The following is a 24,656-nucleotide window of genomic DNA, read 5'->3' as shown; positions in this document are numbered from 1 at the left end:
CACTTCACACTGTGGTGTATTCGGACAATCCAAATGCACAGCACTGCTTTATGGACATTAGAGCGTGAGCAACATGTCAGCAGGTATTGGTGTACATACTGTGTGTTGACCAATAAGAAAGATATGAATGTTAAACTGTATCGTTTTTTTTTTTTTTTAAATCTAAAATATCTATTAATATCTGCATCAGTCTGGCTATAATGGTAATTTGGGATTTTTACTTGATTTTTTGCATTGTTTGCATTTTGCTCAGGTATTTGATTTGCTGAATTAGCCAAAAACAGACATGCCCAACTGGTTATATCATCAATATGTTACTATGTGATATAAAATGACACTGATGGAGGACTTCATGCCCATCACCCACGTGTAATACATTCCACGAGCCACCTTTAATTCATACCGATGTGTCCTTGAGCAAGACACTTAACCCCAAAATTGCTCCCGCAGCTGTGCCTACGGTGTGACAGGATCTGAATTGTAAGTCGCTTTGAATAAAGGCGTCTGCTAAATGTCTGTAACATAATGTAATACCTACGATGTATTCTGGGTCTTTCCTGCGGCGGTGTACAAAGAAGCCAGTACAAAAACAAAATATTTTATATAATTTGTTCATCAAGATTATCATACATTTTTGCATTGAGACAAGCTTCATTTTGGTACGGTGAGTGGCGAGTGTCCGTCTTGACGAGGATCTTGATTGAATACGTCGAATGCTTCCATACTCGGAGAGACACCCGGTTGCTGATTTTCAAGAAAGGGATGTTCTCCTGGAATAATCGCGTGGTGGAGATTGGAGCAAAGGTTGCATTTAAAAAAAAGGAAGACTGCTTTAATAAAAAACAACATATGGAGACATTCCAAACTATACAAACAAGATCCGGGCAGGCCTATGTTCCAGAGAAGAGGTCAGGCATGTGTTTGAGAAGCACTTTTTGGTTGAGCTTTGAGGCAATGTTTGGGATGGCCTTGCTGGTGATGAGCCCATATGTCTGTTGATGTGTGTGTGTGTGGGACAAACGGATGTGTATAAGAAGCAATGAACTGTATATGAGGAAATGTACTTGCAGCTGCTGTGCGTGTGTTCATGTGCGTTTTTTTGTGCTCAGAAGGAGAAGTATTTGGTGAACCACTCCTGTTTCAGCCCATCTGTCCCCCTCTGCTCCAGGTACGGGCCCCTGCAAGACACAGAAGAAGAACACACGCATTGGCTTCTTAAAATCATATCTAATATGTCGCCATGTTATGGCTCTGAGTGTTGGGGCTGATTTTGAGACGCCACAGTGACCAAGACAGGTGTTTCAAATCAGGACGGTCAACTTGACAGGAATCAAAGGAAAGGTTGAAATCAAATTTCCATTTCCATGTATGTGCCTTAAATAAAAGACAATAATACTTCCCCAACCCAAATGTTTTTTTAGAAACCTGTATATGTTTTGATTTTTCTGTTTTGCTTATTGTTCTCCATTCATTTCACACAGTCACTTGAGTTGAGTTTATGGTCTTAATCTCTAGTTTCAAGTCTTCTTCAACACAGCATGATGTTCATTTAGTGAATTATGGTCCATTTAGAGTCAAATAGACCATAAAGCAGAGTATGCTTTAGGGCGGGGCTATCGTGTGATTGACAGGTGGCTACCACAGTTTTCGTCTTACAACTTAAACCCGTTCACAGTGTATTCTCACTTCATGAACGTTTATTGCAATATTTTGATAACCTAAAAATTTTGGTTCGGTTGCACTTAGCTCCACCCTCTTGTGTCACTTCTGGTTACAAAAAAACAAGATGGCGACGGTCTGAAACAAAGATGAACGGCCTAAAACCAAGATGGCGACGGCCAAAATGTTGAACTTGGACCGCTTCAAAGAAGTAGTCCACAAACAAGTGGGTGACGTCATGGTGACTATGCCCGCTTCTTATATACAGTCTATGATTTATAATTACATAGTTCCTATTTGAACCCTAAATATTGAATTGAACTATTTTTTGTGAGGATATATTGTTTATATATGTAAATATTTTCTATTATGAGTTTGTATGTTTTTGGTTTCAGGTGACTGTGGTATCTGAAGGCAGTTTGCATAAATGTCGATCATTCATTGGAGTACTGAGTCTGTCCCGTTCCCTTCTTTTTACATTTGTAACATCACAGCCCAGATATAAGAAATGTTCCTACCTGATTGATTGGGCCTGCAGGTGTGCATGTGGCTCCTGACAGGAGGGCGCCACGTAGCGGATGCCCGTCTGCGGCGAGGGGCAGACCGGGAGCGGGGCGGTGGGCGCCGGCGTGGGAGGGACGCAGGAGGTCCGGGATCTGGTGGAGCGAGGGAGGGAGGGGGAGGAATGCTGGCCGAGGGAGAGGGAGGTGTGCTTGTGTGGGAGGGAGGAGGTGGAGTAGTGGGGGGAGGTCTGCGGTTGGGAGGTGGACTGGTGGGGGAGGGTTGAGGAGGAGCGCTGATGGACAGGGGAGGAGGACGAGGATGAGGAGGATGACGGGGGTACGAAGGCGCTCCTGTCGTAGGTGCCGGTGTTGGGGATGCTGGTGACGTGAGGAGGAGACTCCACATGCTTCCTCTGTTGGGGGGACAGATTCACATACAGTCGTTTGTGGGAATTTGTGGGAATTTAATCAAAAGACAAGGCCGCTGATATTCTATATTCTCCTTATTGTCAATAAACACCATGAATAAACCAAAACAAGGTATCAATTCTTCATGATGAACATGGGCACGGTAGTTTACTTTGATTCAATCCCACATACACTTTCCTGTTTCCGTAAATATTCACTAGGGCACAAAATGTGTATTTATCCGCAGCTGAAAATAGGCCCTAACAATTGTTACACACCATTTGCTTTCTTTTTAAAATCAAACTATATATTTGAAGATATTTTAAAAGATTGATTTTAAAGTTTCAGTGAGGAACTTTGAACTGGTTGTGAACCGGTCTCAATTTGGGGTCGGATTCAGCACAACATCATGCAGGTTCACCAGAAACTCCTTCAGCTCTGATGCTGCCGGTCCCCTCTGGGAGCTAACACCGACACCACGCTGGCCGTATTACTGGGCCCGCTGGAGAGAAGGGAGGCTCGGGAGAAACAAGAACTAGGACTGAGCGGAACAGACAGTCAAGAACGCCTGCTGCATTAAAGTTAGAGTTTTGTTAAGGGGACTCTGGTGCTCGGAAACACTACCGCTTTCGTCCACAGGGGGCGCATACATTGTCGCAAAATGAAATTCCATCTTAGTAGCTTTAAATATAGAACATCACCAACCTTATCCTTTAATGAAGTGGATGCCTGGTTCCTCACATTCATCCAAACTAAGTGTAGTTGTTCTAAAACAGGCTTTTAGTGACTACCGTGTGTATATGATTAATCAAATTGCTTCTCAGGACATGCTACAGTTTATTTAATATGGAGCTCACACCATTTTAGCCACAGCTGCTCAGTGAGAGATGCACTGAGAAAGTCTGAATTTAAAATGATACTCTGCCCGAAATACTTAATAGCATGAGTATGAAACCATCACCCGCTGTACGCTGTGCAGCAGCTGTGGTCAGAATGAAATCATATCAGCCACAATATTATTCGAGAGAAGAAGTACATCTGGAGACACTGCTGCAGCATAATGAACTGTATGCTCACTACGTCTGGTTAAATGCACCACCTAAGAAAAGCTGGGGAGGTGTGCATTTAGCAGTAGCTTGTGATGCTTTCATACCTTTTCTCTCCCACTCTCTGCGTTAACATTGACTACCCAAGCTGAACACAGCAGCCGTTAGCTGTCAGGAATAAATCGCAAGGTGTTTCACAACCATCTTTCAAGTCTGCAGAAGGAGTGTGTTTGAAATGTAAAAAAAGATTTGGGGCGGAGTGTAATTTCAAATACAGTCAGTAAACATACGTGTGCTTAGATTTGCCAGCCCAGATGGTCTGTGGTAACCCATCCATAACTGATCCCATAATGAATGAAGGCAAGTTAAAGCACAGCAGAGCGTGCGCTCAGTTGTAGCCTAGAATCATGAGATATGCAGCTGAGATGCTTTTTGTTTTTTCCATTAGAAAAAAATAAAAATAAAATATGTATGTATTATTTTATTTTATATATATATATATATATATATATATTTTTTTTTTTTTTTTTTTTTTTTTTTCACATCATTAAACTTTATTTGTTTTTTTAAGGGACCAAATTTTCCTTCCCCCAAAATTGTTATTGTATTACAGTATTTTTACTGTCCAAGTTATTCGTTTATGACTTCTTCTCATTAATTGTCATTAAACGCAGCGAGGGCGTGAATAGGAAGTGTGTCAGTGGGAAGTTGGCTCCGGCCCAGTGAGCACTTCTGGCTGGAAGGAGGCTCGTTTTGATGAATACATTATGAACACATGCACTCACCCTCATGGTTGGCGTGACACTCCCGGGGCGGGACTTGCTGTCGCGGGGCCTGAGGGTGCTGTTGTCCCCGGCAACCGGAGGGTGGAGCTGCAGCTGATGCCTCTCTTCCTGGAGGGAAGGAGGACGAGGAAGGACTTTCATTGGCCTCGTTCACAGTTGGTGTTGTTGTATTGGAGTTGTGTCTGGAGGGGGCACTTGTTTCATACGCTGCCTCATGCCACACAGATGGCACACACAGCACTCTGGCAGAGGACACTTGGTCTCCACTAATGATTACTGAAGACACTGTTCTAGTTTGATTTGGTCCGAGTGGTCCAAGTTTTTCATTCACTCGTGGTCCCTTTGCTGTTAATTGGCTACAAGAATTTCTTCAGTTTCCAGTTTAGCAGGATGCAATGTCTTTATTGATCTCAACTCAAGGTTCACCTTATCGCCGGCTCTGGAGCTGTTGACCGTGTCACTCGGTTCTGAACTAACTCCTACTTTTTTCAAGGATTGTTTTGGGCCTTTTGCCTTCAGTGGATCGCAACAGTTAAGAGACAGACAGACGACACAGGGAGAGAAAGTCCTGAAGGGACTTAAACCGGGGGCATTGTAGTTACATGGCATGCGTCCTAACCACTGTGTCACCAGGACCCCCATGCTCCACATGATGGGAATCCTAGAAGTGCTCAGATCAATGAAAACTGAGCTAATGAGGACTGCGTGATGTGATCAAAAGCTGCGCAACGAACGAGTAAGTGGACCTTGAGTTTAAGTCAAATGAAAGATATTACTGCTAAACTGGTAAACACGAGCTTCCTCAAATGAGGAAAACCGTGTGTTTCCAAAGTCAGAATGAACTATGGGCGATTTAAGAGTCATTTAGCAAGAAATATTTGAACAAAATACGTTCAAAGCTTTCACCAAATCATGAAAACTGTGACTTGTGGTATAGCTAAAGGCAGGGTAGGTAATCTTCTTCAAAAACATTTTCGATATATATATGTCAAAATTCCATTTACATCCAGACAGCAATCAATGAATCAAATGCTTCCACAAGCTGCTAGCTTTAATAAGCTTGTTCATTATGATCATTTTGGGGGAGTGGCTTTGGCGGGAGGCCCGAAGTGTTGTCAGTTTAATTTAAAAAAATGTAGCTTTCTCTTCTTAGTTTCTCAAGATTACCAACCCTAGTGCGGCTACCAGTTGCTGTGGAAACAGTGCATTGCACAAACAAGTTGCTGTTAGCTGTTAGCAGTGCACAGTGCATGATTTGAAGGATAAGTCTGGCTTTATTCTATATATTTCCTTTACTGTCAACAAATCCAATAAAAGATAGCGCTCCAACTTCTGAATAGCTGACCCGTAAAAAACAGTTCACAGATGTATTGTTTCATAAAAAAATTAAAAAAAATTAAAAAGACTACATATTCTACCAAAACATTAGCATTAGTTTAGAATATTTTCAGCCACAGATCCGGGCCGTAGATAAACTACAGCGCCCATTGTTCACCGTGATGTAGGAACATGTCCCCCAGTGCAATAATAATAGCAACAAAAAATATTTAATAAATATTATATCAGACAACACTCGGAAATTTGTTGACAATAAGAATAACATAAAATATCCTTTATCCTTTATCAGTTCCACAGGTTATTGTTAGAGTATGTAGCGTGTGTGTGTGTGTGTGTGTGTGCGTGCGCTCCCACCACTAATCGTTTAATGAGCTGGTCTCTCTCGGTCAGTCTCTCCTGGAGTCTCCCCAGCTGCAGGTCATCACATCGAGGCTCCCTCCTCCTGCACCGCTCCTCACGCTCGCGCAGTCTGCAGTTAAATCATATACACAAACACACACACACTTTTCTCACATACCCGCCCTTCATTTCCAAACTTGCTGCATTCCCTCTCCACCCCCCACCCCCCACAGTGCTCGTCTCGCTCTCTACTCACTCGTTCTCCAGGGCCACGATGCGAGCCTGCAGGTGCGTCTGGGCGCTGCTGTACTCGGACACCAAGCTCTGCATCTCCTTCTTGTGCTTCCTCCTGATCTCCTCCACCTCCTCTCTCCTCTTGTCCTCCTCGCGCTCCTTCTTCTTCTCCTCGTCCACCTCCTCTTCTTTCACGTCCTCCTCTCTCCTCTCCTCCCACTGTTTCTGCGACTCCTCCAGTTTCTCCATCTCCACCCGCAGCTTCTCCACCTCCTCCTTCAGGCGCTGTGCTTCCTCCTCCAGCTGGGCGTCCCTCTTCTTGCGCAAATCCACGACTTCCTCTACTTTTTTCTCCTCGGCTTCGGGGTTCTCCTGCACGGACCTGATAAGACACGGTAGATGCAAGGGACGGATGGAAATAGTGGAGGCAGCCCGTATAATACAATATTATAATTATGATAAAAAGGGATCTTAAAAATGGTTCATTTGTGCCACTTTTCTTTTACTGTACTACAGTATATATACTTTGTCTGTACTATGTACTAGTTTTCAAATAGACCAGTAAATAATAAAGCTCAACAAAATACACAAAAGAAGTGAAAATATGCCATTCATTGTCACATACTGCAGTGAACCTGTAAACTACGTTTAACCGAGAGATTATGTACATCCTTTTAGACACATTTTAAAAGATGAAAAACACAATTTCTTCAGTGGGAAATGATCTTAAATCTTTTGTCAACAATTAAGCAAGTCGTTAGCAGGGACCGCTGGAATTAAATCAAATGTAGCCAAATGACCCGGGATATGAGATAAGGGATAGTTATACATTTTAGGAAAATGTGCTCCCTTGCAGAGAGTTGCACGACACCGAGATGGAAGCTAAGCTAACCCAGCTACGACCTGAGGCTACTACACTACCCAGCATGCTTCTGGCTGTCTGATGTTCGGTCGCAGGAAAATAAGATCGATGAAAAAAGACTTCAGGTTAACCCAGCGACGGGAGTTCGGTGGGTTAACCTGAGCCCACTTCTTCACAGAGACCTGGTTCCATCGGGACGTCCCGGATCAAGCTGCACTTGACGGGCGAACCGGTGGGACGAGAGGAGGTGGAGTCTGCGTTCACACCACGATGCTTGGTGCTCAAACATACTGAATGTTGATGGACAATGTTTTTCCTGATCTCTGCCACATTATCTGCCCAGAGAATTGTTTTTGTTGCTGCTGTTTACATTCCTTATGATGCAAATACCCGACAGGAATGTACTGCTGTTTTTGTTTTGTTTGCAAATGGGCTACAACTGAATTTCTTTGTGCATCCCTGTGTTGCATAATGACAATAAATGATCCTTGAATCCATGAATTTTACTCATACTGTCTGTCTGAATAAACCCTCTGATTGAAAAGCAGTTCAACGGAATTGCGTTGCTAGGCAACAGCTTGGATCCACGTTTACTGATGTTGTCCAAATGCACTGCAACCGGAAAAGAACTGGGACACATTTAGAGTGATTGCGTTAAAAACTGTTTCTGTTTCCATAGGTCTGGACCCAGGCAACTAAAACAGAGAACTTCAGGAAGATGTTAAAAAATATATATCTTTAGACAGACAGCATGAGGAAAATAAAGAGTTTTTTTAAACATTGAAGCATGTAAACATATTCAAGTAGAAAACCAAAATACAAGTATAATCCTGAAAATGAGCATAATGTCGCCTTTAACTAATCTAATCAAAAAGACTGCAAGCTGGCGAGGTTATGCTCAAAGATACAACTACAAGCAACTCTAAAGCTCCCTAATTAACACACTATACCAGCAGGGGTCATGTAGCTGTCCCGGCTAAATGTGTACCTTCGTGAGCTTTGGAGGCGTTAGCAGGTGTATTTTGTTACCTTTGGACGGAGCCAGTCCAGCTGATCTCCCCTTGTTTCCAGTCTTTGTGCTAAGCTATGCTAAGCTAACGGGATGCTGGCTGCAGTTTCATATTTACCGTACAGTCAAGGGGGCATTGATAATCTCATCATACTATTCCTTTTAACGATTGCAACGATTAATCGATGCATGGATTAGTAAACCGACAGCGAAGTAATTGGCAACTACTTAATAATCGATTCATCATTTGAATTTGAATTTGTGAGTGAAATGTGAGGATTTGATGTTTTCCTATGACAGTACACCGGATACCTTTGGTTTACCCTTGAACATCCCCTTGGGTTTTAAGGAAACTGGGGATTCTTTTTTCACTATCGGCGGATGAACCAACAACGCAAACAATCGTTAGCCGTCGCAGTCCCATATTTCATATCATTAATGTCATAATTAATAACTCCACCGCTAACTTTCCTCACCTCTCCTTCAGTTGCTTCTTCAGTGCTGCGTTTTCTCTCTGCAGCTCCAGCATGGCACAGCGGCTCTCATCCAGCTGTCGCTCGAACACCTGATACTGGTTCTGCTGCTTCAGATCCTTCACACACACACACACACACACACACACGTTGACAATATCTGCCTTCATTCTAAGATTCCCGAGAACGACAAAGACATCAGTTGTGAAATGGCTGCGATTTGCTCGTGTGCTCACATTTACATGTGTGTGTGTGTGTGTCAAAGAGAGATTGTGTGTGTGTCAAAGAGAGATTGTGTGTGTGTGTGTGTGTGTTACCTGTTGCAGGGCCATCATCTGTGTGTGTGCCTGCAGTTGAGCCTGCAGGTCTTCTATCTGCTGCATATGTCTCTGGGTCATCTGCCGGCTCCACTCCGTGTGCTGCTGTGTCAACTCCGCACGCTGCTTATCTGATACCACACACACACACACACAAGCGAAAAAAACCCTAAAATCTATTTGGCCCACTGCTACAGGTACCCATCCGCTGTTGCCATGGTGACGTGTATCCACAGCGATAGCAACTCCACTGTTTAATTCATAACCTCAATGTGTGTATCGCTCTGTGTGTGTCATACGGAATGCGTTGCTGTCTGCCCGCTGCCTGTGTGTGTGTGTGTGTGAGTGTTCACATGCACGTGTGCCATACCTAACTCCAGGTGGTGCATCGTCTGCAGCCTGTTCCTCTCAGACAACACGTCTTCCTTCGCCTGTCTCTCCAACGCCTGCAGGGCCTTGCCGTGGCTGTGCCTCTCCTCTCCTAAAGACTGGGTTTGGGGCTCCTCACACACACAACACACACACACACACACACACACACACACACAGTAGCACTTAGCCGCGCGTACGTAGTACAGACACGTGCGCACTCTGATGGGATCACGTTACAATGCCTCTTCATCATCAAAGCCACTCAATTATTCATCACAGAGAGAGGAAGACCTGTGAAAGATTTCAGGGTACCTGCAGCAGATCCTTCAGCTTCTTGTTGATCTCCTTGGTGTCCTGGACCTCCTTCCTCAGCCTGTCAATTTCGGGGTTGCCATGGCAATCGTCTCCGGGGCCCTCCTTCGTTTTCTCCGCCTGGCGAGAGAATGGTACGCGTACAGTAATCCTGAGATGATGAGTTTGCAATCAGGCCCGGAGTGAAGTGTGAGATGTACGGCTTTTGTTTGAGAATTTGCAGACTCTTGAAATAAATAAATGAATAGAAACGCAGACTTCATTGTGCGCTCAAGAACGGGCTTATGGAGCTAATTAAAAGAGCACTCCAGTGATTTAGTATTGCAACTGCCATTAAGTTGGTCAACTGAAACATCCAGACTTTTTAGATTCTAGTACAAGTCAAGTTTTTAAACACTGGATCCCACATTAGGCCGCTGAGAGATGGGAGTGAAACGCCTCCACATCGCAGGCTTTCTGTTGAACTGTACACACACCCCGGTGACATCATTCGGGTTATTCCTCCTTGTTATGACAAGTGAACTCATCCAGGGCTCTAGATTGTGGACCAAATTTAGTTACTTTTTCCACCAGCACTTCTTCTCCTCCTGTGAAGGAGTACTAAGAGTCTTTTCCCTTAAGTAAAAGCACTAATACCATGATTTAAAAAACACTCTGTTACAAGTGCAAATTCCTGCATTCAAAATCCTATCAGTATGTAAGTATACCATCAAGAAAATGTACACTAAGTAAATGGACTGTACTTGTATATCTCTTTTCTAGTCTTCCGACCACTTCAACACTTTAACACTACATGTCATCATTCATACACTGATGACAGGGGCTACCATGCAAGGTGCCACCTGCCCGTCAGGACTATGTAACATTCACACACACCGTAGGCACAGCTACGGGAGCAATTTGGGGTTAAGTGTCTTGTCCAAGGACACATCGACATGGACTAGAAGAGCCCTCTGAAATGTGGAGTAGAAAGTAGCATCAAAATTACACTGAAGTACAGCACTTGAGTAAATGCGCTTTGTTTCTTTCCATTGCCGATCCACAACATGCTGTCTAAAGTCCAGTTCTCTGAATGTGTGGAGTCAGATATGTAAACTCTATTGCCCAAATGATGTGCGACATGTCATTTTAAAGGGTAAAGAATTATCTCAGATTCTAAACATGTTGTTTTGAAAAATCATCGGCAGAAAACAAATTATTTTTGATAATCCATTAATTGGCTATTTTCTTGTGTTCCAGCTTCCTAAATGCAAGGATTTGCTGCTTGGCTTCGTCATACATGACAGTAAACTGAACATCTGTAGGTCTTGGACTGCTGGCTGATCAAAACTAGCATTTCAAAGACATCACATTGATTGGGAAAAATCAATCGATGCTGCAGTCCGCAACTAACCAACAAAAGTATCTTTATCGAATGAAGACTCGGGAAAAAAATAACAATAAACTCAACAGCGATTCAGTCCAGTTATCAGGCTATAATGAAGGAGGCAACAGCAAGCATCACAGACGGTGGAGGAGACTCACCTCCTGTGACTGCAGCTCGCTCAGTTGACCCTGCAGCTCTGATATGTGGGTCTGCAGCTCCTGCTCTTTGTTCTGCCACCTCTGCTCGCTCTCAGCGACGGCGGCGTTCATCTCTATCCTGAACTCCGCTCTGAGACGATCCTCGCACTCCGCCCTGGAGGCACGCATCGGAATACAAGAAGGGCAAGAAGGACGCGAGTTAACACTACATGCAAATGCACTTTACGGTGTCTTGTGCTTCTCACTCATTTCAACAATCATTTTGAGGTGAGTAGGTTTCGTAGATGAGGTAGAAACTTGATTATTTCTCACTTTGTTTTTGTTCATGTAAGCATTAATCTGTTTTTTTATGTTTTTTTTCTATTTACATCTCCAGAGATTAGGAATTCCCTCGTTGGTTCTGGAGCAGAAACCTGTAAATCTCTCGCTAACAGGTTTTGTAAATGTGTGCCTTTGCATGGAAAAGTCATGTTGAGGGGTACTATTCTAAGAATAAATTATTGTTGTCTGCATGCACACTGGTACTTTGGAGTAATTTAAAGTTACTACAAGGAACTTTCATTCTGTGTATATTTTGGCAGTCCCTGTGGACGAAAATGTTTCCGAGCACCAGAGTCCCTTTAGAAAACCTCTCCTTTTACTGCAGCAGGGTCTGACAGACTTTCCCGCGCAGTCCTGGTTCTGGTTCTCCCGTGCCCCCCTTCTCTCAAGCGGGCCCAGCAATACAGCCTGGGTCTCCAGCAGCGTGTGGTGTCGGTGTTAGCTCCCAGCAGGGACCGGAGGAGCAGAGAGGAGAAGCTCTGCTCTGCTGCTGCCGGGAGCTGAGCTCTCCTCCTCCCCCGTCATCTGTCAACGACGGGCTGGTCTCTGCTGGAGCTGAAGGAGTTTCTGATGAACCTGCATGATTTCATCTCATTTTTATGCAGAATCCGACCCGGTGGCCATCTCTCTGATGGTCTCGTTTACTGATGTAGGTCATATAGAGGATCAGGATTAAACTGACCAGTTAAAAGTTCCTCACATTAACTTTAACTAAAGGTAATGGCTGTTTTCAACATGAGGATACAGTAATGAAGAAGAAGATATGTGAAGTCACTTTATGAGTTAGGACAGGACTAATTGGTTTTCTGAAAAACATTATGGCTCGTGTTTATTTGGATCGGTTTTATTGCTGCAGATCATTTCTTGGCGCGTGTTGTTCTGGTAAAACACATCAGCCGTCGACGAAGCTCGTTCAAATTAAACTGAATTGGATACAGGTTGTTGCGAGCCACAATTTGAAGTATTTGCTTAACTTAAGCCTTAGCAGCTCTGGCAGCGTTTCCTCTGCTACCTGATCCGGTCCTCGGTCTGCCGCTGGCTCTGGTCTAGGAGACTCCGCTCCGTGCTCAGGCGGCTCTGCTCCAGGACTTTCTCCTCCAGCCGGTGCTTGTCGGCCCTCAGGGACGCCGTCTCCCTCTGCTGCCTCTCTCGCTGCCTCTCCGCCTCCTCCTGCATCCGGGCCAGCCGAGTCCGGGCCTGACGGAGCTCTTCCTCCAGACGGGAGCACTGCGGCCCACTCGAGGCCGCGGCCTCGGGGGCCACCTGCTCCTTCTGGTCCTGCTGTCGGATCGCAGACTGCAGCCTACAGACCTGAGGGCAGGAGAGCTTTTTACTTCACACATATTACAACTGATAATGAGAATCATTTCATCGGACGTATCTCATCTGGTAAAACCTCATTGGTGGCATCTTTCATCTTCGTCCTCAGCTCCTCCCTTTCCCTCTCCAGCTCGCTGCGTAGCTCCTCACCGGTCCTCCTCTCCTCATTCAAACGCGCACACACCTGCCAAGAAACGCCATTATGACATGAACAAACTTATCTTCTTTTTAGCCCTTTAACCCACCATACTATCATCTCCTTATTGCTAAGCCTAATTCATAATTCATAAATGGAGAGCACATTATAAGAAGGCTCAAAGGGTAGGCAGTTATGTGGTAAAAATATATTTTCTACTTTTAGTACTTTGCTCTTTAAAAGGGACAGTTCAACCCAAAATCTAAAATATATATTTTTCTTCTTAGCTGTACTGCTATTTATCAATTGTTTTTGTGTGAGTTGCCTAGTTTTAGAGATATCGACCTTAGAGGTGTCTGCCTTCTCTCCAATATAATGTCAAAATAAATAAATATGGCAATCGGCTTGTGGTGCTCAAAGCACCAAAAATCACATTTGATAAACTCAACATCAATGTCTCTTTCCAGAAATCATCACCTGGTTACTCAAAATAACCCACAGACCTTGTTGTGAGCGGTTTTTAATGGTCTTAAAGGGGCAGTTCACCCCCAAAACATCTAAAATACCTATTTTTCCTTCAACTATGGTAGAAAGAAAGCAGTTCCTACGTGACACTGCTCACAACGATATCTCCAAAACTAGGCGACTCACACCAAAACAATCTAGATTGATAAATAGCACTACAGGTGAGAGGAACATTTTTTTATTTTGGGATGAAATGTTACTTTTAAGACCAGTAGTTTCCAAGTTTTCCAACTGGCGAGATGATGACACAGGAGATCAGACTTTTTTTTTTTTACAAATCTAAATAATGTATTTTTTTCTGATAAATTACTTTACAATTTCACCTCCAAAAAACAAAAACAAAATCTTTGTGGTTCACCTGGCCATAAGCCTATGAGCTGCTGACATGGGGTAGGCGTTCATTTTAAAGGCTCACAAGCCCATAATGTCAAGTGAGTGACTCCTCATGAGGAACCGGCTGTGTAAAAGTTACCTAGCTATCGCAGCAGCTTGATATCTTCAATTTCATATAAAAACAACAACCTTCTTCCGGTTGTTGTTTTTATTGTAACGTAATCTCACCTGGAGAATCCTGATTTGTGTTTTTCACACACAGAGAATGGAAAGTATAACTGCTGCAGCTGTGTGACGCGAAGAAAGGAACCAAATTATTCCTCAGAGCGGCTTGTCCTTGTACGCAAATTAATTAAACCCAAAGTCTGACTGAAACTAAAATAATGAAGCCTATAGGAGCCGCCTGCCGCAACTACTTTTAATATTCTGATACAAGTGCCCATTAAAGAACTGTGTCATCACGCCCCCTCCCCAGACAGATGCTGACCTCTTGGTTGGTCTTCCTCTCTGAGCTCAGAGCCTCCTGGACGCCGTGGAGCTCGGCGGCGTGCCTCCTCATCACCTCCTCTATCGCCTTCCGCACCTGCTCCTTCAACCGCTTCCTGTCCTCCTCGGCCTTCTCCACCAGCCTCCTCTTCTCCTCCTCCAGCTTCTGCTGCACATTGGCCCTCTCCGCCTCCACCTGCTCGATGTTCTTGTCCAGCTGCAGACGAATGCGGACCCTCTCCACCTCCAGCTCCTTCTTCTGCCGGTCCACCTCCTCCTCCTTCTCCCTCCTCAGACGCTCCTTGATCCCCTCCACCTCGTCCCTCTCCTCGTCCCTCTCCCGGCGCAGTCTGTTCCTGTCCTTCTCGAACTTCTCCTTCTCTTGCTCTCTTTCCCTGCGCAGGTCCTCCCTCTCTTTGTCCATCTCCTTCTGCAGCTTCTCCCGCTCGTCGTCTGCGTGCTTTTGGATGCGACGCAGCTCCTCGGTCTGGGCTCGCACCATCTCTGAGCGCAGACTGGACAGGGCCTCGGCGTGCTGCGTGGACACACACACAGACATGCGATCAATGCGACTGGACGCGGCCGCTCTTTATTTGCGTGCACGCGTCCGCAGGCCTTACCTGGCGTATCTGTCGGGCGTGGTCGTTGTTTCTGCCGCTGCTATGCAGCTCCAGCTCTCTGTTCCGGCTCTGCAGGCGGCTCGCCTGGCTCCTCAGCTCCTCCACTTCGGTGCACACGCACGTCTCGCAGCCCCCGCGGTTCAGCAGCTCCTCTGGTAGACGCACACAGAGAACACACGCCAAATAAGCACCAACACACACCAAGGTGAACACACACACACACACACACACTGATTGATTATGCATAATAGAAGCAGAATGGAACCAATGGCGAATGAGGAAGTGCCTAAAACAAAAAGTCACTCTCATGCAATTAATAAAATCTCTTTTTTTTTTCTTTTGCTGACTGGGTGTGATGACACTTTGATGAAACTGTTTGCCTTTGTGGAGGATGAATAACGTGCGTTTGTTGCATTCCCTGTATATATTACAAACTTAATTAACGCTGAGTCAGAGTGGCTAGTGGGAATGCGCTGAGCTCAGCGGGTTTCCGCGGACGGCTCTCTCTCCCCGGTGAACAGATGAACAGGCGAGACGACAGGTGAGGGGGGGGGGGGCACAGACTGAGAGGCTATACCTGCTCTGCACTGCAGCTCGTCCTCCTGCAGCAGCAGCCTCTCCTTGGCGACAGCGAGCTCCTCCTCCGCCCGCTTGGCCGCGCCCTCGGCCTCCGACACGCGCCTCTGGTCCAGCTCCAGCTCCTCCTCCAGGTCCTGGTGTGGATGGCACCACCAGAATCGACAAAAAGAGCACAGGGGGACAAGAAGGGGGAGAAAAAAGGAAGACAGGTGAGGGAAGCAGCTTTTAACACAGATGAGGAGGAGAGAAGGAACGCAAGTCAGGGAGGACGATAGGGGGGGGGGGGGGGGGGGGGGTAAATGTGGTGAGTCAGTGAGCTCATCTCTCCCGGCTACGGGCAGTTAATGGTCTGCTGTGTGAGGGCTAACGTCAGCTCCATGCCAGCTCTCGCAGGGCTTCTTAATGCTCGTGCGCGAGGTGGTAATGGTGGTGGTGTGGCGGATCTATCCCGCTCAAACTGCTCATTAGCAGAGAGTTGGCAGCAGGAGCAGCACTCAGGGAAGGCAGCCGGTGGTTAGACGAGCAAGATCCTCCCCCACTCCACTCCCCTCTTCCCCCCCCCCCCCTCTCTCTGCCTCCAACTCGCTCCCTTTTCCCGTCAGCACCATCATTAGCTGGGCGCATCCGAGACAGGAAGCTGCCACATTTCAATTTCCTCTCACCTCCGTTTTCGGCCCTCCAGTTGGAATGGAAGGGTTATATGTGTTTGTGTGTGTGTGTGTGTGTGTGTACCTGTATCCGCTCTTGCAGTTTGACCGTGTTCCTCTTGCCCTCCGCCAACCTCTCCAGGTGGCCCTCCACCTCTGCCTCAGCCCTCTTCACCCTCTCTCGCAGGGCGCTGTGCATTCCTCTCTTCTCCTCCTCCTCCCTCTCCTCCCACCTCCGCCGCTCCTCCCTCCACTCCGCCTCCATCCCCCTCCTCATGTCCTCCCGCTCCTCGTTGAGGTCGTTCACCCTCCGCTCCCACCGCTCCCTCTCCTCTCTCCCTGCCCGCCCCCTCTCCTCCTCCGCCCGGTCGCCCTCCTCGCGCATTGCCTTCAGCTCCTCTGAGAGCGCTCGCACTTTTTCCGAGTCCTCCCGCTCCTCCGTTTGCCTCTGCTCCTCTCTCTTGTTCTCTTCGTCTTCCCTCTGCCTCTGCTCCTCCTTCCACCGCCTCTCCTCGTCGGACGCTTTCTGCAGCTCCTCACACTTGGCATCCAGCTCCAGGATCTGCTCCCTGGCCTTCTCCAGCTCTTTGCTGAGCTGCAGGTTCTCCTCCTGGGCATCGCCGATGTGGGCCTTGGCCTCCTGGAGCTCTTCCTCCGCAGCCTGGAGCCTCTCCTCGAACTTGTTTCTCAGCTCCACCTCTGTCTCACGCTCTCTCTCCACTGACTGGATGCGGAAGCACTCGAAGTCCACCTGCACCTGGAGGCAGAGAGGAGAAGGTGTTACACACTGCACTTACATTTATATATCACTGGGGACTTTTCTTTTGTGTTGATTTTGCCAATCGCTGTGGACGAAAGTGGTAGTGTTTCCGAACACCAGAGTCCTTATAGAAAACCTCAAATTTTACTGCAGCAGGGGTTTGGCAGTCGGCCCCGCTCAGTCGTGGTTCTGGTTCTCCCGCGCATCCTTTCCCTCCAGAGGGCCCAGCAATACGGCCTGGGCCTCCAGCGGGGACCGGAGGGGCAGAGTGGAAAAGCTCTGCTCCTGGCAGGAGGAGGAGACACTTGTGCCGGGGGCTGTGCTCACCTCCTCCCGCCTGATCTTCCGACTGCAGGTCGAAGCCGGATCTGGGTCTGTCCACGATGGGCTCCGCTGAAGTCTGAGCTAAAGGAGTTTCTGGTGACCCTGCAGTATGTCACTTCACCAGAATCTGAACCGGTGGCCCGGATAATTACACAGAAATAGACAATCTTCTCTCTGATGGTCTCGTTTACTGATGTAGGTCATATTAGGTCTGCAGTATTAAATTGAGACAGTTTCATAAACAGTTAAAAGTTCCTCACTTGAAAGTCACTCCCCACTGAGTGTGAAGACACCCTCTTCTTTCAGTATGGCCCAAATCATTTCAAGCATTGATTCAAAAAAATGATGTTATTACTCTGAACAACACTTTCAGATGCTTTGCCCCACATGAAAACGTCCTTGAGTTCAACTGTTTCCGTGCTGGCACATTCACACTGCAAATATGCTCCAGCATTTCATCTCAGAGGAGCTGCTAAGATCACGGCAGGGAACAGTGTTTATGCAAAACATTTGAAAAGTGCAAGAACTGTGGCCACACAGGCAAACTAGCTACAAACTAGCTACAGTGTACAGACCAGGCGGAACACCTCCAGGTAAAAAAATGTGAAGCCAAGACGGAAGTGCTTTAAACTCTCTACTGACAGATGTCTGATTGTATAGAAGTCTATGAGAAAATGACTCTACTGCTCACATGATTTATTCCCTCAGTAAACATTGTAAACATGAGTTTATGGTCTCAATCTCTAGTTTCAAGTCTTCTCCAATACAGCATGATGTTCATTTAGTAAATGATGGTCCATTTAGAGTCAAATAGACCATAAAGCAGAGTATGCTTTAGGGCTACCTTGGGATTGACATGTCACTACCAGAGCCGTATACGGCAGTTTAACATAACTCCTGCGCAGTCCAAATATGGTCACTTCTATTCACTGGTTGCAAAAAACCATGATGGCGAGTCTATGGTACATTCAAACAATACTCTCAGGATGAGGCAAAATATCATCACCAGCTGGCAGGTTGATCCAGACAGAGTGGTGGTCAGACTGTTGACTGTGTTTGATGTTTGTTGACAGATTTTTACAGATATTTACTGTGATACATGTGATGTACATGTGATGTACATGTGATATATTGCTCCTGAATATGCAGCAAAAACAACAACAACTGAAACAGGAAACAAAAGGACAGACGAGAGTGGCCACACGTTTCAAAATAAAAGTTAAGAGGTCCATGTCACATTACCTCTTGTCTCTTTAGTTGTTCAGATGCATTCTGTTTCCAAAGAGCTCATAAGGAAGTCATGTGGGTCTTAATGATTCATGTCGATGTTTTATTGTGCATGAAGTCTGAGGCTGTACAGTCACAAGCTATCTGAGCTCGGGTGACTGTTGGAGGTCACATGAAGTGTGGGTTTGATTTGCTGCTCCCACTGGGGTTTTACACGTGACATTACAGCAATACAGGGAGCCCTTGACTGTGGTCAGCTTATCTCATCATCAGGAGGTTCACCATATAGACTGTATGTAAGAAGGGCACGCAGTCAATGTGACATCACCCTGCAGTTTTGTGGATTGCAGTTTTGAAGCTTATAGTTCGGCATTTTGTCCCTCGCCATCTTTGTTTTTTGGCTTCGCCATCTTGGATTTTGCTCTTCTCCATATAGTTTTTTTAATCCTTTTCCATATTGGTTTTTGGCCGTAGCCGTCTTGGCTTTTTGCAACCAGAAGTAACACAAGAGGGTGGAGCACAAGTACGATTGAACGCTGCATAAAGCATTTTTAGGTGACCAAAATGGATACAATTATCTTTCATGAACTGAAAACACACTGTGAAAGGGTTTAAGTTGTAAGACATACACACGGACAACTCTCAGACCGGACCACGGCGTGGTAACGACCTGTAGCCCCGCCCTAAAGCATACCCTGCTTTATGATCTATTTCACTCCTAATGAGATCATAGTTTACTAAATGAACATCATGCTGTCTCCCGCTCTTACCCACACACTCACACAGGAACACACACACACACACACACACACACACCTGGGCTCCAACCCTCTGCTGCTCATCCAGAGAGTCCTGCATCTCCAAGAGGCGTGTCCTCAGCGGCGACCCCTCCCCTTCATGACACGTCTCCACCAGGATGCGGTGCAGCTCTTCGTGGTGGGCGTGGCTCAAGGCCTGCAGGGCCGCCTCCTGCTCCTCGTTCTTCATGTTCAGAGAATAAATCACCTGGAGTGCGTCGACAACAGACAAGGAAAGATTCAACCGTTAGTGCACACCAAACGTATGTTCTAAACTGTATCTGTTTATCAACTCTTTCGGGGATCGGCCATCGTGCTTCTCTGCAGCCACTCCGCTCCACTGACTCCTGATTATGGCCATATCTCATTCTGATGTGCCTTTTACCTTCAATGTTTTTTTTTACTGTTTGTTAATTACTGTTGTCCATTGTGTTTTGTAGTCATGCCTAATTAGTATATTTTTTAGAAAGTCATTCAGGGATTTCTTCATGTTTTCTTTTTTTTTTTTTACAGTAAACGTTTTAAGGTTTTCTGTCCCTCAGGTTGAGAGATTTGAGGAAAAAGTGCTTTTGTGTAGCCTTCCCCCTACTTTTGGAACTAACTGCAGACTAATTTAAAGCAGGAGCAGCCAGTCATTGTTGAGGTGAAGCTGACATTGAAAGATTTGCTTGCAGACTGAGTAATAGATGTTTCCCTTTTGATAAGAAAAGATTAAAATGGTCCCTGTTATTGGCAGTAGTACAAAACTGTTCTTTTTTATGGACTATAGTTTAGATTTTATTCACCGTTTTCCTTTTTCTTTTTACGGGACTGATATCATCGTGTGGTGATAGCTATCAATGTTGCCTTCTTGATCTCCTCTGGAAAACAACCTGGTTACAGTTATCACCCTCGTGGATTCAGATGATCCACTCTGTGTGGTGGGAGTGCATCACAAACAGAAGACAAACTGACACCAAGAACACAGGCATTATGGAGCCAGTATAATAAGAACTGGCAGCTTTACGAAAAAAACAAATATCAAACTGACACGGATTGACCCTAACACAACAATCCCCAAACACAAATAACAGAGGTCACACTGGCAGACAGTGTGCCGTGAGTTAATACAGTCCAGTGATTCTCCAGCCTGTCAGCATGTGTGGAGTCCCGATATAGTCTGTGACTAACACCTGAAATATGGCCCGTTTCTCCCCCACTATTCACTGTACTCCACATCTACAGTGTCATCATCTGCTCCTACTGACCCTGATGGCTCACTTACACATACATCCGCAGAGATGTGTGTGTGTGTGTGCATGTGCATGGGTGTACGCAGGGGGACGCATAGGCTCATATTTTACCCGGACGCCTCTCTGTCTGCAGCACACAGCTGGCACAGCATGCTGGACATTCCCTCTGTCTGTGTGTGTGTGTGTGAGCATGTCACCACCTCTCTTTCACACGCACACACACACTTACATGGTCTCATAATTTGTCAAACTCCTTTAATCTACGATGTATTTCTTATAAATAAGTGACAGATATCGATGATGGATGGGACATATTTCGAAATCCTGTGCTACCGGTCAATCGAAGAGCGTCGCTGTCCATGAACTTTGACCCGTGACTCAGAAGACTGAAGGGGACTCTGAATCGAAGGCATGGTTCTGAGGGGAGGGGTGCGTGTGTGTGCTGTTCTTCGCAGTCCTCTTTGGCCAGAGTGAGAGCAAGGAGGGTGAAGAGGAAAACCGAGCAAGCGCTCCCACACCCGGAGGTGTCCGCTACATGTCCAGAGCTATGTGAGCATCCGAACATTACACCCATGCGCCATTCTGGGAAGGCTCTCCAAAGACTTGGTTGCACAATAAAAGCACCAGTAAGGTCGCGCGCTGATACTAGTCGTTGTTCCTTTTCGTCCCAAAGTTGTTGGACGGGGTTTAAGGTCGAGTCCTCTGAAACACCAAACACACCAAGCTCTGACAAACATTTCACTGGAAAACCCCTCAGATTGACCTACAACATAAAAAAAAAAAAAATATATCTTACTTTATCCATTTGTTTGCCAGGAACTATACATATAGGCATTATTACGTTTAAATAAAACAACCGATACAATGTATATAGGACCTCTAGTCGTGGCTAATTTGCAGCCCTTGTACCTGGTTAGGCTTATAAGGGATACAACACATAATAAAACACTCTAATACAAGCATAGAGACAAACTATTTTAAAAAGCGGTCAAACCACCACTACAAGGCCAATAACAGGAGAAAGACGATACAGAGCTGATGGTGTTGCATTTATATTCGAGAGATAACTTTTGTGGGGAGAAATAAACTGAAAACAGGTCAGATAAGACTTTTCAGCTTGCTTTAGAACCAGCTGCTACTGGGAACGCAAAGTTTTAGCACACATTTTGTAACCCATATCGCCAGACTGATGCGTGATGAAAACAATACCTCAAATTATCTAAATAATGAATAGCGCTGGAGCGCACTGAGTGCACTAGCTGCAAATGGCAGAGGGCAGACAGCTTGGTGAGTTTGATTTTGTTTTTGGCAAGATTTTATTAAATATCTTACACGACTTTACAACATTCTCTTATAAATGAAAAGTTAAAATTACAAGCAACAAAATGTACTCTTGTTCAACAACCTCATGGCTAATGCCAGCTCACGTTGGCAAACTTTACACTGATATCAATGTGTACCTGACCTTAAGCAGTAATGCGAATTTCGCATATTCATGTCACGTCATTCACCTCATTTAGCGTCTACTTGCGTCCATTCGCGTCTTTGCATCAACTTTGTATGTAATGTCGTTGCGTGAAAAATTTACTACGCGTTTGGTGTGAACACAGCATAATAAGGCAGTGTCACACTTTGATTCCCCTTTTGGGGTGTAAATTCTCAAAGACGATTGGCGTGGCAGCTCTGGTCTACTATAAATCCTGCCCCAAGATCCCCATATTGATCCTGCCAGTCGATAGTGTTATTCATGCGGCCTCGCGAGCCAGTGCCCCTGCTTATTGACAATAACTTCATAGTCAGCAAAGCATGAAATTAATATTCTGTCTACAGTGTGTAAAGGAGCGGCGGGACGAGGCTTTTTTAAAAACAGGGGTGAGATGTGGAGTGGATGGTTGGTGCACAGAGGAGAGGTTAAGCGAAGAGACAAGCACACACGCACACACACACACACACACGCCTCCACACATATCAAAGAGGGCACCGTTTGCTCTGGATCACAAAGCGGGGACCATTGTGACAGCTTAAGCTTCATCAGTACAGGAAGTCGAACAGACAGAATTAGAGCTGCCAATCGAACGTGTTGGCATATATGTGCATCCTTTAATGTGCCACTGTTGATCTCCGTGAGTCACATTAAAAGACTCTCCTCTGTGTATTCATGTGGGCGTGTGCATGTCCGTGCACGCGCAAGCTTATGTGAACATTCACAACAGCTGGCCTGACGCGGTCGGCCCTCACTTTCTTCCCGTTGGCTTGTTCCGCCACGTAAACACACTCCGGCGTGCTACCGGTTTATCTTTAGCAGCACCCATTCAACCGGGGCGGACCACTCTCAGAGGCAAAAGGGGGGGGGATGGGGAGCCGTGAAATTCAAGCAGAAGTGTAGACGGGCGAGTGGGGGAGTGAGGGACGGGCTGACGACGTGAGGTTTGTTAAGTACAAGTGCATGACTGCGTGACTGTGTGTGTGTGTGTGTGTGTGCGGACAGCCTCCCTCGCCTACACAGAGAGCAGAGGTTAATAAATATATATACGGTTACCACAGCTGACCCATTTCCCGCTTCTTCTCCACTCCACACCCCCGCCCCGGCAACACTCAAATAAACCGTGTGTCATGCCCGGCATCCCAAAGCCCCGAGAAAAACGCTTACACCAAATATCGGATTTGATGATTCTTATGTTTCATCAGCGCTGTGGGTTTCGGATTTATTCACTGCGGTCATCAAAAGAGCCAAAGCTGGGCTGGGCTGGCGGGGCTTGCGTGAAGTTTCAAGAGAGAGAAGCAAGTTCGGCTTCTTCTTCTTTTCTTTTTTTCTTCATTTCAGGATGGAGGAGGTCGAAGGACTAGGCTGGCAAATTCCCCTAACAAGCACAGACACAAGTGCTGACCCCCCCGATTTGTTGTCATCTTTGTTTGTGCACGTCCCGAGAAGAAGCTCTCTGAACAACACGCTGCATATCCAACTGCAGCATGCATTGCATCACACACACACACACACACACATACACACACACACACACACACACACACACACACACCTACAGGCTACACAGAGGTGAGCCCATAAGGGAGGATGGGAACTGCACAGTCATCAGTAATTGTCATAGCTCAACAAGCGATGGGTCATGCCCTGCTTCTGTAAGCATTATTGTGCACTGGAGAGAGAGGGAGAATCCCCATATAGCAACGCTCCGCGGGTTCATAGGAATGTTATCGATTACTCAATTGATGCATTTTTTTTCCTCCCAGCTTCTTCAACATTTTCTGCTTTTATCTGTTTGATATCGCTGTTGATTGATACCTCTGGGTACCTTTTTTGTTATCTGCTGGTCACACAAAAATAAATGGCATTTATGCAATCTTTGAGATGTGCAGTTATTTTTATAATTATTATTTTTGAAATTTTTTTTTTACATATAACCATCTAAGCTATGAATCGATGCATGGTGAAGATAAACCATACATTAACTGATAATTACATCACTCATAATTGATGCCCTGAAAGGTTTGGCTCTCAAATAGCTGTAGATCTGCTAAACACCCTGAAGCTCTCAGTAATGTCTGATTAGTGTGTCAGTCACGAAGACCAACCAAGACAACATTTCCAACCATTATCCCAAGAGATCGTTGTGATTTGCATGTATGGTTTTATGGTGGATATACATAAATATATAATTTTTACGCTAGGTTTGGGTTACTTCTCTTAGGCTGTTTATTATCTTAATCTCCCTGGATCCATTTTATATGTCTATAAGCATTTACATTTTGTTTTTTGCTGCGATGATCCGTTGTTGTCCCTCGAGGCCCATATTTCATATATCACAGGTTCATTACAGGTTTGCCTTCTCAATATGTTATTATGTAGCGGTGTGATGGCAGATACAGTGAGGCGGCCATCAGATCATCCAATCAGCCTGACAGATCCGGTGCCAAGCGCGTGCGGCGGCGCGCCTCTCTCTCCCTCTCTCTCTCTCTCTCTCCCTCTCTCTCTCCCCCTGTCATTGGCGGCTCTTACCTTGGTGAGCTGAGCGATCTTCTTGCACATCTTGCCGTGCATCTGGTAGTCATACAGCTCCTGCTCGATGTTCGGGAACTCTGCCGCAGTCCCGTTAACCGCGGTGCCCGGCCCGGGGGGCTGTGCAGCCTTACCGGCGCCCGCTGAAGCCAT

At 45.9% G+C, this 24,656-nt stretch overlaps 1 protein-coding gene across 1 annotated transcript; it reads right to left on the bottom strand.

Moving 5' to 3' along the window:
- Positions 1 to 1,105: 1,105 nt before the first annotated feature.
- Positions 1,106 to 24,656, bottom strand: fam184b (family with sequence similarity 184 member B). Its single transcript, XM_076091982.1, is given in 18 exon segments — positions 1,106 to 1,178; positions 2,178 to 2,575; positions 4,402 to 4,509; positions 6,094 to 6,247; positions 6,335 to 6,694; positions 8,660 to 8,775; positions 8,974 to 9,104; positions 9,344 to 9,476; positions 9,658 to 9,777; positions 11,182 to 11,335; positions 12,515 to 12,813; positions 12,899 to 13,006; positions 14,304 to 14,837; positions 14,923 to 15,074; positions 15,500 to 15,635; positions 16,234 to 16,905; positions 19,276 to 19,464; positions 24,504 to 24,656. Coding segments are annotated over 18 exon segments (3,990 nt in total).

Source organism: Anarhichas minor, unplaced genomic scaffold (assembly GCF_050575085.1).
Source record: "Anarhichas minor isolate MPS153535 unplaced genomic scaffold, ASM5057508v1 ptg000014l, whole genome shotgun sequence".
NCBI classification, from domain to species: Eukaryota; Metazoa; Chordata; class Actinopteri; order Perciformes; family Anarhichadidae; genus Anarhichas; species Anarhichas minor.
Note: the sequence above shows the minus strand (reverse complement) of the source record. Positions and strands in the feature narration are given on the sequence as shown.